Source organism: Apis mellifera, linkage group LG10, assembly GCF_003254395.2.
Source record: "Apis mellifera strain DH4 linkage group LG10, Amel_HAv3.1, whole genome shotgun sequence".
Taxonomy (NCBI): domain Eukaryota; kingdom Metazoa; phylum Arthropoda; class Insecta; order Hymenoptera; family Apidae; genus Apis; species Apis mellifera.
Window position 1 is genome coordinate 11,973,274 of NC_037647.1, and position 17,140 is coordinate 11,990,413.

The window sequence follows — 17,140 nt, forward strand, 5'->3', positions numbered from 1 at the left end:
AATATGAAATTTATTAAATTAGTAATAAATAATTTTTTATAATAAAAATAAATTTTATCTTACAAATTTTTATTTTACAATTTATAAATTTATTTAAATCATACATAAAAATACATAATTGCATATATATAGTAAATAAGTAATTTATGTCAAAAGAAATTTTAATAACACAATTCTAAAGTGTCACATGGAATCCACTTTGAACTTTCTAATGCATCCCACAAATTGTAATCTTGTTCTATAATTTCTCTATTAAGTTTATCAATATCTATAGGAACTGAATGTTCTGTAAAAAAAAAAAAAAATTAAAATGATATCGATATATTTATAAATAATATAATGTTTCATACCAATTAATTCTAATTCATCTTCTTCAGGTTTTTGATCAGATACATAACTATTATATCCGTCTGATGTAGGTTCACTTTCATAATAACCTTGCTGCCATGCACTGTAACTGTTCCAATAAGACGATGTATCATAATAATTATAAGCATCTGAATTTAAATTTGAAGGTGTATATTCTGATGATGACTGTGGTGGTGTTGATCTAAAAAGAGAAGAATCATTTGTTAGTTATATATGAAAATATATATGATATATATTTTATAAATAAAAAATCAAAATGTATATACCCTGATAATTTATTCCAAGGCCTAGGGACAGCATTACAAATTTTTAATGATTTTGTTCCCAGTCCCCTATATCCATTCATAGTAACTAAACTATTTTTCTGTTCTTCTTCATTAGCAAATCTGACAAAACCATATCCTTTACTAAATCCAGAACTATCTAGAATGACTTTTGCCGTTCTGATTGAATTATATTTAGCAGCAAATGCTCTATATAAAGAATAATCATCTACATCTGTTGATAAATCTCCAACCCAAATACTAAATTCTCTTTCTGCTGTTGGTTTTCCTGTAGTACTAGCATGATTTAATCGAAATCTTACAGCCTACAATATAAAAAAAAAAGTAAAAGTTGAAACTAATGTCTGTATTATTTATATAATATAATATTAATATGATATAATAAATTATTATATATATTAATAAATTATAAACAATTAAAACTTATTAATTAAAACTTTGTAAATCCTTACTGGATTTGAACCAGGTATCACTTTGCCATTTAATTTATGCATAGCATCAAGTGCCATTTCATCAGTTGGAAAATGTACAAAACAATAACCTGCAGGTTCACCAGTATAACGATTTCTCATTACTTTAACTGTTTGTGGTTGTTCTCCCATTTTATGAAAAGCATTCATTATAAAACTTTCTGTCATATATGGTTCTAACTAAATCAAAATATATTCTTAATTTTGTTATAAATATTAGAAATAAAATATAAAAATTATATTTACATATAAAATAATGAATATTTACTTACACCACCCATCCATAATTGACATAATACCATAGGACCAGACATTTTCTTGTTTATAATTGTCTGAAACAGAAAAATCTCGTAAAATCTTGTAACAAAACAAAACAAAATTCATAATTTATATTACTTAAATATTAACTAATCAATTTACTTATTTTTTTACAAGCAAAATTAATATTGCATTTATATATTTATTTTTATATTATTGCTTTATTATAATCTTCATAATTATTATTAATATATTAATAATGATAGTCTTATTATTATTAATAATATATAGCAATATATATGAAATGTAATATTCTATTACAATTATTTAGTAAGAAGAGGTTAGAAACTTATGTATAATATACATTATATTATTATATACAAACATGTTAAATATTAATTAATTAATTGTTTTTGAATTTTCCAAAATTATCATAAATTTAAATAAAAAAATGTTATAAACTTACTGTGTTTTCATTAGTCTTTTATTTTAATAACAATTAATTTTGTTTTTCATTTATGTTTTTGTAAAACAATGATTATTAAAATTACGATTATTTTAAATAAATTTCATATCATTAAAAAAAATCATTGTCAAATTTCATTGTTTCTATTTAAAATAATTAAAGAACAATATTTATACTTTAGATGGCAATATTCATTTAAGCTATATACTTGATATTTCGATACTTTTGTTTCGATATTAAATATTATTAGTATCGATAATCTACAATACGCTATCAAATTTATATCGAAAAACAAATATTTGTATCAAATGAAACAAGTACTAATATTCGATACAAAAAGTGAATGATTTAATTAATCCATTTTTTATAATTTAAATATGAATTTTAATTTAATTATTACGTAATTCTTATATTCTAAAGTATTATTAATAATTTATATTTATTATTTAGTGAAAAATGAAACAAGAATTCACTAGATGAAATCATATTCTATTGGAGTATGACAAAATGACATATAACATTCCAAATAATATTTAGAAAAAATATTATAAATATTATCTGTGTATTTTTATGTAATATTCGTTGATTCGATAAAATTCGAAATTTATATGGAATACGATAATTTTTTTAATTACTTAATTTTTATTTAATTTTTATTTATTCTCTCCTATAATTTTTAGAAGAAAAATAAAAAATTCATAAATGTCAAGCTAGAATTTATATATTTTTAATTTATTATTGAGTAATATGAAATTTTCAAATATATATTAAAATAATTTTTAATTAGAGTAAATTAAAGCTTAAAAGCAATGAATATTTAAAGCAAAATTATGACATTTTAAACATATAAATTATTAACAAATCTTATAGAAAATATTATGTTTGTTTCTTTTAAATACTTAAAGCGATAAAAAATTTCTTATTGAATAAAAATTTATTACAATAAGAAATATATAAGTAATGATAAGAATTGATAAAAATATCTAGAGAATTTTTTTTATTATTATTTTATAAACCATTAAACAAATTTATAGAGAAAAACGATAATTTTATATTATATATTTATTTTATATATATTTGAGAAATTTTCTGGAATTATCGACATCTTAATAATATTACTCAAAGGTTAAGCATAAAAGAACAAAGTAAAAAAAAAAAAATGATTGAGAAAAGGTTTGAATGGAAGGGGAATAGGAAAAAAGAATCATATTACGAATATTTAGTAAATTTTTATATTTTAAATTATTCATTTCATTTTTATATCTATTATAAAATATATAAGTATATAATTACCGAATAATAAAAATTAGTAATAAAAAGCAATGAAATAATACTTGATAGATATTTAATAACAAATGATATTGATATAATATGTTTATATGCATATGTATACATGTACGTAGTGTATTGACATTTGCTATTTATTTATAAAAATGTAATAAAATATTTAATTTTTTAATTGAATATAACATAAAATTTTAATTACATAATTAATCATATGAAACAATTAATTTAAAATCATTCAGTTTAAAATCATTCACTAAATAAATAATTTTATTAAAAGTGTTTTTTCTTTTCTTTCAACCAATGGCACTTATTGCCAAATATGTTGAAATTTTTTTCATTAAATAAACAATTTTGAAATAAATAAAATGTGTTGATTGTTAGAAATTAATATGAAATAATTATCATCGTTAACAAATGTAATTTTTTCTCAGTGGTGATAATAAATTATGATATCACGACAAATAAACATGGCGCTTATTTGATACTGGAGTCTTTAGTTGGAATAAGCCGCAACTGTTGTCTCAATTCGTATCAAATTAGCAATTTTATTTTTTGAATTTATTCATATATCATTTAATTATATCCATATTATTTACGATACAGTGAATGTATCGTTTTTATTTCGAATCATTTTCACGAGGAAACACTTGATAAACCTGAACGTCATACATGTCAAAATGGCCCGGGAATATGATCATTTATTTAAGCTTCTAATAATAGGAGATAGTGGTAAGTGTACAAATTTTCTTCATTGTTTAAATATATCAATAATGAAGTTTACACAAATGTACTATAATAAATTTTTAAAATTATTATAGAGAGAATATCATATTACTTATATTTTTAATAGAAAATGGATAAAATAAATTATAATCAAGATTTCTAAAAAATTATGTTTAATATGATTACAATAAAGATATAAAAATTTTTTTAAAAAACTTACTTTTTTAAGTAATAATCTTCTATTGCTAATCTTCATTAAAATTTTTTGTTTACAAATGATTTTCTTTTCTATGATATGTATTAAAAAATATACAAAATTATATATTTAAATTATATATTTCATATCATCAATAAGCTATTCGCTTATATGTATTCATATTATATTAATATTATCATATTATATTAAATAATTATGATATAAAAATTTTTAATTCTTATCGTATAATATTAAATTTTGAAGATATTTTATATGTATGTTTAATAATATTTTGATAACTACAAAAAAGATTTTAATATTAAGTATTTTTTCAAAACTTCAATAATATGTGTATATAATATAAAAGTATTAATAGTAATAATATATAAAGCTTTATTATATATTTGACATAAATAAATGAAAATTCTTTTTTAATAAACATATCCAAATATGTATTTCTTATTTATGTTCTAATAAATTAAAAATTTTCTATCATTACAAAAATTAAGTTAATGTTTTTTATAAAAGATAATTAATTATTATTTATTATGTAAATATTTTATTAAATTTTAAGTTTATGAAATAAAATTTAAATTAAAAAATGTATATATCTTTTTAGATTTAACTATTTAATATATTTAGTTATAAAGAAAATTATTTTTTTATTATATTGATAGAAAATTTATATTTTTATATTTTATTAAATTTATTAACTTAATTTTTATTAATAATATTTATTATCATTATTGTTAAGTTATCATATTAATGATAGAAGTTAACCTTTTCTTAGATAATTTCTTCAAATATAATAGCAATAATGTTTTATTTTCTATATATTAATCAGTTATAAAACAAATATAATATAATTTATTTTCAGTATAATTTATTAAATTGATTATAATTTCAAACAATAATATCAAATATTTATAACATATCTATAAAATTATTATTTCTTTTAACTTCAAAAGAATCATTATATCTTCCGTATTACATATTCTTGTTTTTATTATTTATTATACTTTTTCAATTATATTAAATACAAATATTGTTGGTAAATATAAAAAAAAATTGAAAAAGGAAAAATTAGGTATATTTTATCAGTAATTAAAAATTTAATGAATAATAAATAAAAAAAAATCACTATATTTAATTGACTTTGAACAATTTTTCATAAGATTTAATCAAGATTATCTTTATTATTAAAATAGAAAGTTATTAATATTGAAAATTATTTCAATTAATAAATAATAGTTATTTTTTATTTATTTTCTTATAGATTATAACAATTTATTATTTATTTAAATATGTTTATATATATTTATATATATTAATTATATTTTATATTTATTTTATATTTTTTGTTCAAGGTGTAGGTAAAAGTTCACTACTATTACGATTTGCTGACAATACTTTTAATGGCAGTTATATAACGACAATAGGAGTGGATTTTAAAATTCAAACTGTGGATGTAGATGGTGAGAGAGTAAAACTCCAAATTTGGGATACAGCTGGACAAGAACGTTTTCGGACAATAACTTCAACTTACTACAGGGGAACACACGGTGTTATAGTTGTGTATGATGTGACCAGTGGTGATTCTTTTGCTAATGTTAAAAGATGGTTACATGAAATCGAACAAAATTGTGATGTGGTCAACAGGGTACTTGTAGGGAATAAGAATGATGCACCTAATGAAAAGGTGGTATTAACAGAAGATGCACAAAGATTTGCAAATCAAATGGGAATTCAGTTATTTGAAACTTCTGCTAAAGACAATGTTAATGTGCAAGAAGTAAGTAAATAACAATTAATATGTTTTTATAAAGAAATATATTAATTAGTTGAAATATTCTTATATTTAATAATTATTTAAATATCAATACTCATATTTTTCTAAATAATCTTTTTAATGATTCAACTTTTTAAATATGTTTTAATAATATACCTTGACATTTGCATATATATATATATACTTAAAATATTGTTTATTTTTAATAAATATTATTAGAATAGTTTACTTAACTCTTTGATTTTTATATAATATTAAATAAAGATTTCTTTCTTTGTCTTTTTATTTTTATTTGTTATATATTTATAAAAAAAGAATAATTATTATATTAATATTTTATTTTTATTGTTTTTACTATTAAACAATTACTATAAATTTTTTTATTTATTATTACATAAAATATTATTCAAAAATTAATTATTATTTCATATACAAAAAGTTATAAAATCAAAAATGCAGATATTTCTATGAATAGCTATAATTTTGTTGAAAAACATTCATATTTAATTACAAAATAAAAAATTACATTCTCTGACAATGTATGTTAAAATTAGAAATATTGTTCCATATTTTATATATTACATTTGTTTTAAAATATAAATAAATTTTTATGCATGATAATTTTCTCTATAAGAAAAGATTTTATTTTTTTAGGTCCAATTTAAATAAAATTGAATAAAAAAATCAAAAAATAGAATATTCAAATTTTAATTTGTTTTTTGTTTAAATTGCAATAAAATATCAAAATTGTAAAACATTGAAATTTTTTAATTCTTCATTAGTGTGTAAATAATATATTTTTCTATTAAATTATTTATATCATATAATGTAAATAGCTTTGTTCCTAAAAATATTATTATGTTATATTAATATTATTATGTAGAATTATTTAAACATTTGTTTTTTAATTACAATAATATTAAAAATGATATATATTATAGCTTTTTATTAATAATTACATTTTTTATGTTTTTAGATTTTATAATAGTTATATATAACAGTTATATATAATGTAATAATATAATTTTATATATATAATATAAATTCATAAATTTATTTATAGAAATTTAAATTTGATATATATTTTTAAAAATTTCACTATTAATTTTATAATTAATATATATATATTAAATTATATTATGTGTTTAAATACATAATATAATTTAATAACTAATAATAATACTAATTATTAAATTTTTTTAATTTTATAATAATTTTAATTTACATTAATTTGTTATATTTAGATGTTTATGGCTATAACACGACAAGTATTAAGAACCAAAAAAGAAAGGAAGGAACGACAAGCTATACAAACCAGTGAAACAGTCAATTTAAGGAAAAGCACAAAACAACATAAAAAGAAGTGTTGTTAACAGCATTGTATAAGCATGCAATCTGTTGTTGATATCATTTAATCACATAACACAAATGAAACAAAAATAAGCAGAGAGCATGTGATAGCGATAAAATGATCATATAATGTAATACTGACGTTTTTTAAAACTATTAAGTTTTGTATTTATATTACAACATCGAAGATTGTATTCTCATAGAAATATACTTTGATGCTAGTAATGTTCAATATACATAGGATGCAAATGTTATGAGTGTGTAGTGTTTATTTAGCAAAAATAACTTTGTAAGTACACACTTTTCAAAAAGCTGCATTTTAAATGTGGCATTAAAAATATAAAGGCCTATTTATATTGTACAATTCATAATTTACAAAATATCAGCACAAAAAGGAAAAACAAGTGAAATATACATAACTGCTTCTTTTATTCATTTTTTTCATTTTTCAAAAAAAATTATTTATAAAAAAAAGTGGTATAAAGTAGAAGATAAAGAAATATATTGTACAAAGTTTAATCTAAATTTATTGAATAAAATAAAGAAACATTGTATGTATGAGATTTGGATGAATATGGATAAATTTTTCTGAATAAGTTACCATAATGTGAATTCAATATTGTTAATATATAATATTTAATAAAAATTAAATAATTATCTTCATCAGCAGGTTAAGAAAATTTTGTGCATATTTACTGTACAAAGTTCCTGTAGTTTGATGATGCTTTAGAATGAACTTTATAAATCAAATTTTAATAATAATCATAACATATTTACGGTATAACAGAGGCAAGCTTTTTTTAATTGACAGAATGTAATATGTAAATTAAATATTACAAATTCAATGTAAATAGAATTGGAATTTAAAAAACTTATTCATTATAAAAGATGGATCAACAAATTATAAGAAATTAAAATTATTTATTCTTACAATATGAATATGTAATATAAAATTTAATTTTGTAAAGTGTAAGTCTTACAAAGTTTTAATATTATAATAATATTATAATCATCTATGAAAATTTTATTTTTATGAAATGATTAATTTTATTAAAATAATAAATTTAAATCTTCATTTTATAGAATCATTTTTATTGCTAAAACAATTATAAATTTTATTACTACTATTATTAATAGTAATTGAAATAAAAATTATTAGCAAAATTTATTGTAAGTATAAAATTAAATATTTTATAATTACGTAATAATTTGCTAATTTTAATAATAAATATGATTGATATATATGTGCTACAATAATACAATAAATGTATTTTATCATCTGTGATAATAGTTAAGATACTTATCCAGCTGCCGCTGTAATACCGTTTTAATAGTTCTAAATGATATTACAAATTTTTGATCAGAATAACATATCTTTTAAATAAGGGAATGAAGTGGCATCCTATAATATGTAAATATTTTACTTGCCAGTTTTAGTGGCATATCACAAATATTCCAATCAAGTATATTCAATATTGTTTACTGTTATACAGTTATAATATTGTACATGAATTATTATATACTTTAAAATATAAATAGAATTTATGTGTATATGAACATATTTTATATTTTTTTAAATTATTTATTACCTCTTTCTTTTTAATATTAATTCCGAATTAATGATTAATATTATATTGTATTAACATTTTATAAAAATTATAAATTAAATTTGAAACATATTATTGAATAAAAAAAAAATCATTAATTTTAAGCAACTACAACGCTTAAAATATCATAATGTATAAATAATTAACAATTAAGATATATTAAAATGTATAAATAAATTCATTTATAAAAAATAACTTTTCAAATACATTATCTTTCTTTTTTTCCATTTTTAATATTATAAATAATATTATATAGTTAATTTTTGATATTTTTATACAATATAATTTATATACAATATAATTATATTTTTTATATAATATAATATTATTTTTAATATATAGAAATTTAAATGATATTATTTAATATAATATTATTATATATATATATATTGATATGGAAATATACGATGTGTGATAAAACTATAAATTAATGTTTAAAAATATAAAATTGAAAAAATATTATTATATTAATTTTTTATTGAATATTTATCGTAAGCAAATATATTAAAAAATATATTAAAAAATATATATATTAAAAATAATATATAAAATATATTAAATATATATTAAAAATATATTAAAAAAAATATATTTTATAAAATTAATTATCATAAAAGTATTAATTGTAACGAAGAATATTTTCATTATTAAAATATTTAAATAAATTATTTAAATGTTTAAATAAATTCATTCTATCAATGATTATAATAAATAACTTTTATTTGAAAATTTTTTTTTAAATTTTAATATTGATTTTCTTCATTTTATTTGCCAAATATTTTATTTATTTTATTTATCGTGCATATATAGAAATTTCTACGCAATAAATATATGTGTAAGAAATTTTTATTTTTTTTTTCCGTATTATGTTTCGTATTATACGATGCTAATCAAAATAATTTATTTTTTTCTTTAGATTAATTATTACAATAAATAGTTATAAAGAAGATATAAGAATTTTAATTGAAATAAGAAAAATTAGAGAGAAATAATTAATCAAAAATGATATTTTAAAATAAGAATAAAGTATGTAAAAAAATTAAGGAAACAGTGGCCTGTTTGGCAACGTGGTTCGGAATAGTACATGGTGTTGTACCCCCACCTCCTGACGAAAACTTAAAAATGCCGCCGCAGCGCGACCCGAATCGATATTCGTCGGTAGAGTCACGTGATCTAGGTTTGAGCACTCTCAGCCAATCGGTGTTTCGCTGAAACGAAGTTTACTCTCCTTGTGTTACAGAGCGACGACACGACATCTAACTTTAGGTAACTGGAACAACAGTTCGCGACTGGCAGCGCACCGGTTTACGTTTTGGCGATGTGTCGTTCCGAAGCCAGTTACGCGAGTGGTTTTGTGACACGTTTAACCGTTAAGGGAGTGAATACAAAGATAATATCACGGTAGTGGTGTGTAGAAACAAATCAATTTGATGCTTGACAAAATTTGTTGGCAATTTGTTTTTATTTCGAAAGAACGTAACGGCAGTGTGCGTGTGAGTATTGCTGATATTCATATCGCGTCTAGAAAAAGGTGATCATTGTAGTAAAGAGGAAAATCGGAAGAAAACTAACAATTATAAGCGAAAAAAAGATAGGAGCAGCGAGAGGAAATGGTGGGGTGATAACAAACATTGGAAAAAAAGAAAAAAAAATATACTATACATCATACGTGTGACACGCACGACGTACGCGTACGCACACATATATAGATACGCGCGCTTGCGGGCGCGCTTACAGATACAGGCACGTAATAACGTTACATACACGCGCACTCAAGCACACACACGCACACGCGCGCGCGCGTGCGCGCGTGTGTGTATGTACTTTATAGTAGATGAATACATACACGTATTTATACATAATAGAAAGAGAAGAAGAAGAGAAGGACGGTGCGAGGGAGGTTAAAGGAGAACGGTCAGGAAAGAACCGAGAGAACAAGAGAGAGAAAATATAGAGAACAAGAAAGAAAGAAGAAAGCGAAACGTGTGGATGAAAGGAAATAGGAATCAAAAAATATGATAGCGTTACATTTATTATGCGGTGTTCGTAAGTACTAAGCGATCCGCGTGGGACTGAAAAAAATTGTAAAGCAAAATAATCGACGAACTTTTTCTTTTATTTTTCATTGATTAAAATAAATTTGTCCTCGATGTTCGATTTAATCCAAGTAAATATTGACGTGATCGATAGAAAGGTACAGTGTTCGAGATTGAGTATCGTTGATTTCGAATTATTATTTACATGGAAAAATCGAAGACGAAATATGGTACGACGAGTTACGTGGTACGATATAATTAATTGCGAGAAAGAAATAGAATAGCGGTGTTCGAAAGAAAGGAAGGGAACGAGTGAAAAATATGAAGAGATGATCCCGTAAAGGCAGAGAAATGTGTAGGAAAGAAAGTGTAGGAAAGAGAGGCAAAGAAGAAAACGGAAAGAAATAAGATAAAGAGAAAAACGTGTACGAAATAATAACATTAAGGCTAGAATTTTTTGAGAAAACGCGTATATGCGTGCGTGCGTGTGTATAGTATATCAGTGGGCAAGATGGAGGAAAGTCAGCTGTTGATGACGGAACTTCCGGCATTGACGCCGAGTCGTGGTACAACGTTGCTTCATCGTTCAAGACATTATTATCAGTTACACCAACCGCACCTGGCTGCGATACCGACCTCGCAGAGTCAAGGGATTCTTTATAACTCGAGTAACGCGCCACATTATACTAGCGGTACGACCGGTCTACCGGCATACGCGCAAGGTCTTTCATCGAGGCAACAACCGCAAGTAATTGCTCGCGGTACTGTCACACCGAGCACGCATATCTCCTGCCTGTATCCTGAAATATTGGCGTTGATCTTCAGCTATCTCGAGGTCAGAGATAAGGGACGTGCCGCCCAAGTATGCACGGCGTGGAGAGATGCGGCATATTACCGATCCGTTTGGCGAGGGGTTGAAGCCAGATTACACCTAAGGAAACAGGCACCGGCGTTATTCGCCAGTCTGGTAAGAAGAGGAGTGAAAAGGGTCCAGGTACTGTCGTTGCGGAGAGGTCTCGGCGATGTTTTGAAAGGCGTGCCAAACTTGGAGGCGTTGAATCTCTCGGGCTGCTATAATATTACCGACGCTGGCTTGATCAATGCTTTTTGCCAAGAATATACCACGCTTACCGAACTCAATCTTTCGTTGTGCAAACAAGTGTCGGACATTTCTCTCGGCCGGATAGTGCAGTATTTAAAAAATCTCGAACACTTAGAACTCGGTGGTTGTTGTAACATTACCAACGGAGGGCTCCTCTGTATAGCATGGAATTTGAAGAAATTGAAAAGACTCGATTTACGAAGTTGTTGGCAAGTATCCGATCTGGGTATCGCTCATTTGGCTGGCGTAAATCGCGAGGCGGCCGGAGGAAATCTCGCATTGGAACATTTGAGCCTTCAGGATTGTCAACGGCTGAGCGACGAGGCCCTCAGGCACGTGTCGATCGGTTTAACCACTTTGAAATCGATTAATCTCTCGTTCTGCGTATGTATTACCGACTCAGGACTGAAACATCTAGCCAAGATGTCCAGCTTGCGCGAATTGAACCTTCGGTCCTGTGACAATGTTTCCGATATCGGTATGGCTTATCTTGCGGAAGGCGGCAGTAGGATTTCTTCATTGGATGTATCATTTTGCGATAAAATCGGTGATCAAGCGCTCGTTCACATTTCCCAAGGATTGTTCAATTTGAAATTATTGTCGCTGTCTGCTTGTCAAATCAGCGACGAAGGTATTTGCAAAATCGCGAAGACGTTGCACGATTTGGAAACGTTGAATATCGGTCAGTGCAGCAGATTGACGGACAAAGGACTCTACACCATTGCCGAGAGTATGAAACACTTGAAATGTATCGATCTTTACGGATGCACCAGGATAAGTACCAACGGCTTAGAAAGGATTATGAAATTGCCGCAATTGAGTACGTTAAATCTTGGTCTTTGGCACGTGCGGTGATGGCTTTTTCTCAATCGTATAATACATTATTACACGCGTCCTCCCTACATTCGTATCGGTGACCAACACGTTTCCTCGGTGCCTGCCAAACATTGCCAGATACCATGCCGATTTTCTAGTTGTTTCTCTTCTTCTTCTTCTTGTGAGTTTTTATTCTTTTTCTCTCTCGTCCATTATTCTATTCCCTACATCCTCTCCCTTTCCTTTCCATACACAAGTATATTTATAGACGATCTATAAATAATTCAACTTGATCTCTTTCATTTTCTTTTCTCTTTTCAGATCATGTGACACGATTGCGTAACGCGTGCACGCTTATCTTTTGTTCCTTGTCATCCTCCACAATTAAACGTTAAACGCAAATTCTCCTTTTTTCGATTATACGTCATATTTATTCGGATCAGTGATATATATTCGATATATATATATACTTTTGATTTCATCGCACCGAATTTTCTCAAGATATTTTTCTCAAATTTTCAACGCTTCGTTCATCGCTCGTATTTACCATACGTATTTACGTAGACGTATTATTGAAAATTAATAATGTAATTTTCTCGACGATATACATAACCGTGTATTTATTTATAGAATGAATATTCGGGATTCCATTCGTTTCCTTTATTATAATCGTTAAAATTGAATTTTAATCGAGGTTTTAAACTAGACTATAGATGTAAGCGCTTACGCATACTTTTCGCGTTTTTCAACTCGTTCTACGTACGTTTTCTAATGAAAATTCGCGTACGTCGTATTGTTTCTTTTTTTTCCTTCCTTTTATCGTATCAAACAACAACGGCGTTCTCTTCTTTATATGTACATATATTGTATATATATATGTATATATATGTGCGTGTATATATATATACACATACATATATACGTATATATATATATATATATATGCGAATCTGTTAATCCTTATCTCTTTAGCGAATCAAGTATCGATAATACTTATAACCAAAGTGTTGTATTTGATTCTCCGTCTGCATAATTTCGTTTCTTAATATTCTCTGTACATTTTTGATCTCTCGCTCGTATATTTATATACGTGCACTTTTATGCGAATATAATCACACAATCTATCGTGTGTATCTTTATGTACACACACATACACGCGTGCGCATAAAATACACGAATACAATTCATCGAATATTTTTTATTACCGGATATCTTGTCGTCACAATTACGTATTATTTTTCATTGTTTTTTTTTTCTTTTTTTTTTTTGGTGTGTGAACATATATATATATATATACTGTTAAGTTTCTTAATACGTAAAGGTTAAAAATTTTTTAAATCCATAATAATTTTATGTGTAAACTTTTAATCAGAAAAAAAAAATTGCAAGTTATTACACTTGGTTTTTTATCATATCATTTTATAACGAGATCATTGAATTTGTTATTTCGTCGAAGATTTTTTTTTTTTTTTTTTTTTCTCTTGTTCCATCAGTTTATCGTAATTATCTGACATATCATACCAAAGAACATGGAGATTAGAATTAATGCCTCAGTCCTCCGATTCGTTCGTTTTCAACGTGATTCGATTATTTCAATACGATATATAATACGAATAGTAGTATATAGGTTATGTCGTTACGTTTGTTTGATTAGCGAAAAATCATTGCTTTCTTCTTTAATGACGTAAGTTCGTATATATATATATATATATATATATATATATATATATATATTATATATATATATAAAATATTATAACGAGAATATGATATCGAATGCGCGATGTTTTAGGCACCGAATTTATCATACGATACGATCATTTTTTGCCTGTATAGATCTTCTGTAATATAACAAATATGTTTTTATTTATATATATATATATATATATATATATATATATAAAATATATCATATATATATATATATATATATGATATTGAAACATGTATCTGTTTCTTAAAACTGTGTAAATAGATATGTACAAGTAAAGAAGGAAAGAGAAGGAAACGAGAAAAAGACGCGAGCGTGTGAAAGATTATTAGTACATTGTGTATTATAATATACATGTGATGTAGCAAATTTTTTTCTGTGTTATCGCAAAAAGGGGGGGGGGGAAGAAAAAAATCGTGAATTACGTTGATGATCTGTATACGAATTAAAAAAAAAAAAAAAAGATAAAAAATAAGACGTAGGTATATAAAGTGTATAGTAGTGCATGCAAGTAGCAATAACAAATCACGCGAAATTCGATGATAATTATAATTTATTCGTAATTCGATTTCGATTTTTTATTCCGGACCGGTTGTTATAAATAAAAAAAAAATGTACGTATATGTACCTACGTATTAGAAATAATCTATCTGCGTTGTTCAATCAAACGATGATTGCAAACGAGAAATAGAAAAATTTTCTTTGTTCTACTTGTTATTTTGTTTACGACAAATACATGTGTATTCGATCTTCTCTATCGAATAATGTTATATATTGGAGATAATTTTTTTGAAAAAATATGTATTCGGTTCTCTTTTTTTTCTTTTTTTCGTAGCCCAAAAAAAAAAAAATTATTGTTGCTCGAGTGTACATCGAATCGAAATTGTGTTTTCGACACATTTGACTAGAATTTTCAGATGCATCGTTATTAAGTTGAAATTTCTTCGCATTGTAAGATTAGATTTTATTCGGTTCACTGTGTGATTAATTATTAAACGAAATAATAAGATATGAAGAGAGCGAACAATGCTATGAAATTGTTATAAAGATTTTAATAAGAATAATTTTTTTAGTATAGAAGTTTTCATTTTTAATTGATTATTACGTGATTTTAATTTTTACGAATCATCTGTTTCTCTCTCTTTTTTTTTACTTTTCTTACTTCGCTTGCTGCTATGTATCCACTTGAACATATGTAATTTAATTGTGAATTTTGTTTTTCTATTCAAAATTGTGAACATTTTCTTTTTCATCTCTGATCAATTTTACATTTTTCATTTTCACTTTTAACGTGTCTGTATCTGAATCAGTAAAATATTTGGATACGGCATGATTGATTGATCAATGATTGAAAAATGTTAAAAATGATTCGATGAATCTAACATTTGAAAGGAGAAAGAATTTGACAAATTTGAATAGCGAAATATTTTTGTAATTCCTTAGACAAGTGATAATCTTTTATGATAAGGTTTATCTTTGTTTATGTTATTAAAATAAAAAAAAAAAAAAAAAGAAACGAAATTGAAAAGCGTTAATTTGAAGTAAAATTATTGTATATTTTTGTTACACGTACATTTTTTCCTAATAATTACTATTCTATTACTTCAAAAGTCAATTTTAAATATTGAAAAAAAAAAAAAAAATAAAATTAAAGATAAAGATGAAAAGATACGAAAATTAGATTGAACAATTTTAATGTATTTAATAGGTATTACGAATACCTATGATTTTTAATCAGAATAAATTAATCGTTGATGCACATATATATTATAAAATTTTAATATTGATTCATAAAAATTTTTTGTATTTTTTTTTTTTTTTTTTTTTTTTTTTAGAAGATTTCGATATAATCTTTAATTTTTATTTATATGGTATTTTAAAATGAGAAGCGTATAGTACAGAAATTGGCTTCAAGTTCAGAAATGAGATAAATAATTCAATCATTTCTTAATATTATATTTATTAATTTGCCTTGCTGATTAGATTATATAACGTTTCAAATATTATTGTTATTGCTAATATCTATCATGATATTTGTTTACGTTTATATATATAGTTTAATAAATAATGACGTCAATAGTTGTTCGTCAATAACCGAGAGAAATGAATTGGTTGGAAAATTCTAGTCAAATGTATGTAGAAATCTCTTTTTTATTAATTAGATCAAATATTATATATATATTATACGATATAAATAAATCAATAATGCGAATCAAATATTTTTCAACTTGTAAGAATATTAGAAAGTAAAGTGCAATTGATTTATATTTTTCAATTTGTGTAATTATATTTTAACGCGTTATTAAATTTTATCTAGTTTTTTTTTTTTTTTTATTAATACTAATTCACCTTGTAACATTGATTTGGATCATATTTTCCATCATTGGTACATTTATCCGTATATCGTCCTACGTGACTTTCAGTCGATAAATAGATAGCTGTAGATAATTTTTTGTTCCTAAGTATTATTTTTGACCACAGTTGTATGTTACCATATGCTCACTCGAATCTAAGGGATACGTATGTATTTCAGGGATACGTACGTATATTTGTGTGCGCCTTGTTTTTGCAGGTCAATTTTTTACATTTCGTTTTATATTTGGAAAAAAGATAAAATTATTACGAGATCGTAATTATATTCGTTGTACAGAAAAGTTAGAAAAATTAGAAAATTGT

The 17,140-nt window shown here is 24.2% G+C and overlaps 3 protein-coding genes across 4 annotated transcripts; 2 read left to right on the forward strand and 1 right to left on the reverse strand.

Annotated features, from left to right (window-relative positions):
• Positions 1-76: 76 nt before the first annotated feature.
• LOC551421 (tRNA selenocysteine 1-associated protein 1) lies at positions 77-2,258 on the reverse strand. 2 transcript variants are annotated; one of them, XM_623813.6, is made up of 6 exons: positions 1,848-2,258; positions 1,396-1,455; positions 1,106-1,303; positions 636-958; positions 351-550; positions 77-286 (listed from the first exon to the last, which is right to left on the reverse strand). In XM_623813.6, the coding sequence occupies exons 2-6, from the start codon at positions 1,435-1,437 to the stop codon at positions 162-164; spliced, it is 888 nt and encodes a 295-aa protein (XP_623816.1). In that variant the 5' UTR covers positions 1,438-1,455; positions 1,848-2,258; the 3' UTR covers positions 77-161. The 2 variants fall into 2 exon arrangements, with proteins under 2 accessions (XP_623816.1, XP_006569720.1); XM_006569657.3 differs by having other exon boundaries at positions 1,106-1,299; positions 1,848-1,886.
• Positions 2,259-3,644: 1,386 nt separating this feature from the next.
• On the forward strand, positions 3,645-7,616 carry LOC100577870 (ras-related protein Rab-35). The gene is made up of 3 exons (XM_003251372.4): positions 3,645-3,863; positions 5,421-5,845; positions 7,087-7,616. Exons 1-3 carry the CDS (start codon positions 3,812-3,814, stop codon positions 7,213-7,215), a joined length of 606 nt encoding a protein of 201 aa, XP_003251420.1. The 5' UTR covers positions 3,645-3,811; the 3' UTR covers positions 7,216-7,616.
• Positions 7,617-10,068: 2,452 nt separating this feature from the next.
• Positions 10,069-15,066, forward strand: LOC410175 (F-box/LRR-repeat protein 14). The gene is made up of 2 exons (XM_006569658.3): positions 10,069-12,934; positions 13,075-15,066. The coding sequence occupies exon 1, from the start codon at positions 11,347-11,349 to the stop codon at positions 12,790-12,792; it is 1,446 nt and encodes a 481-aa protein (XP_006569721.1). The 5' UTR covers positions 10,069-11,346; the 3' UTR covers positions 12,793-12,934; positions 13,075-15,066.
• The last annotated feature ends 2,074 nt before the right edge of the window (positions 15,067-17,140 follow it).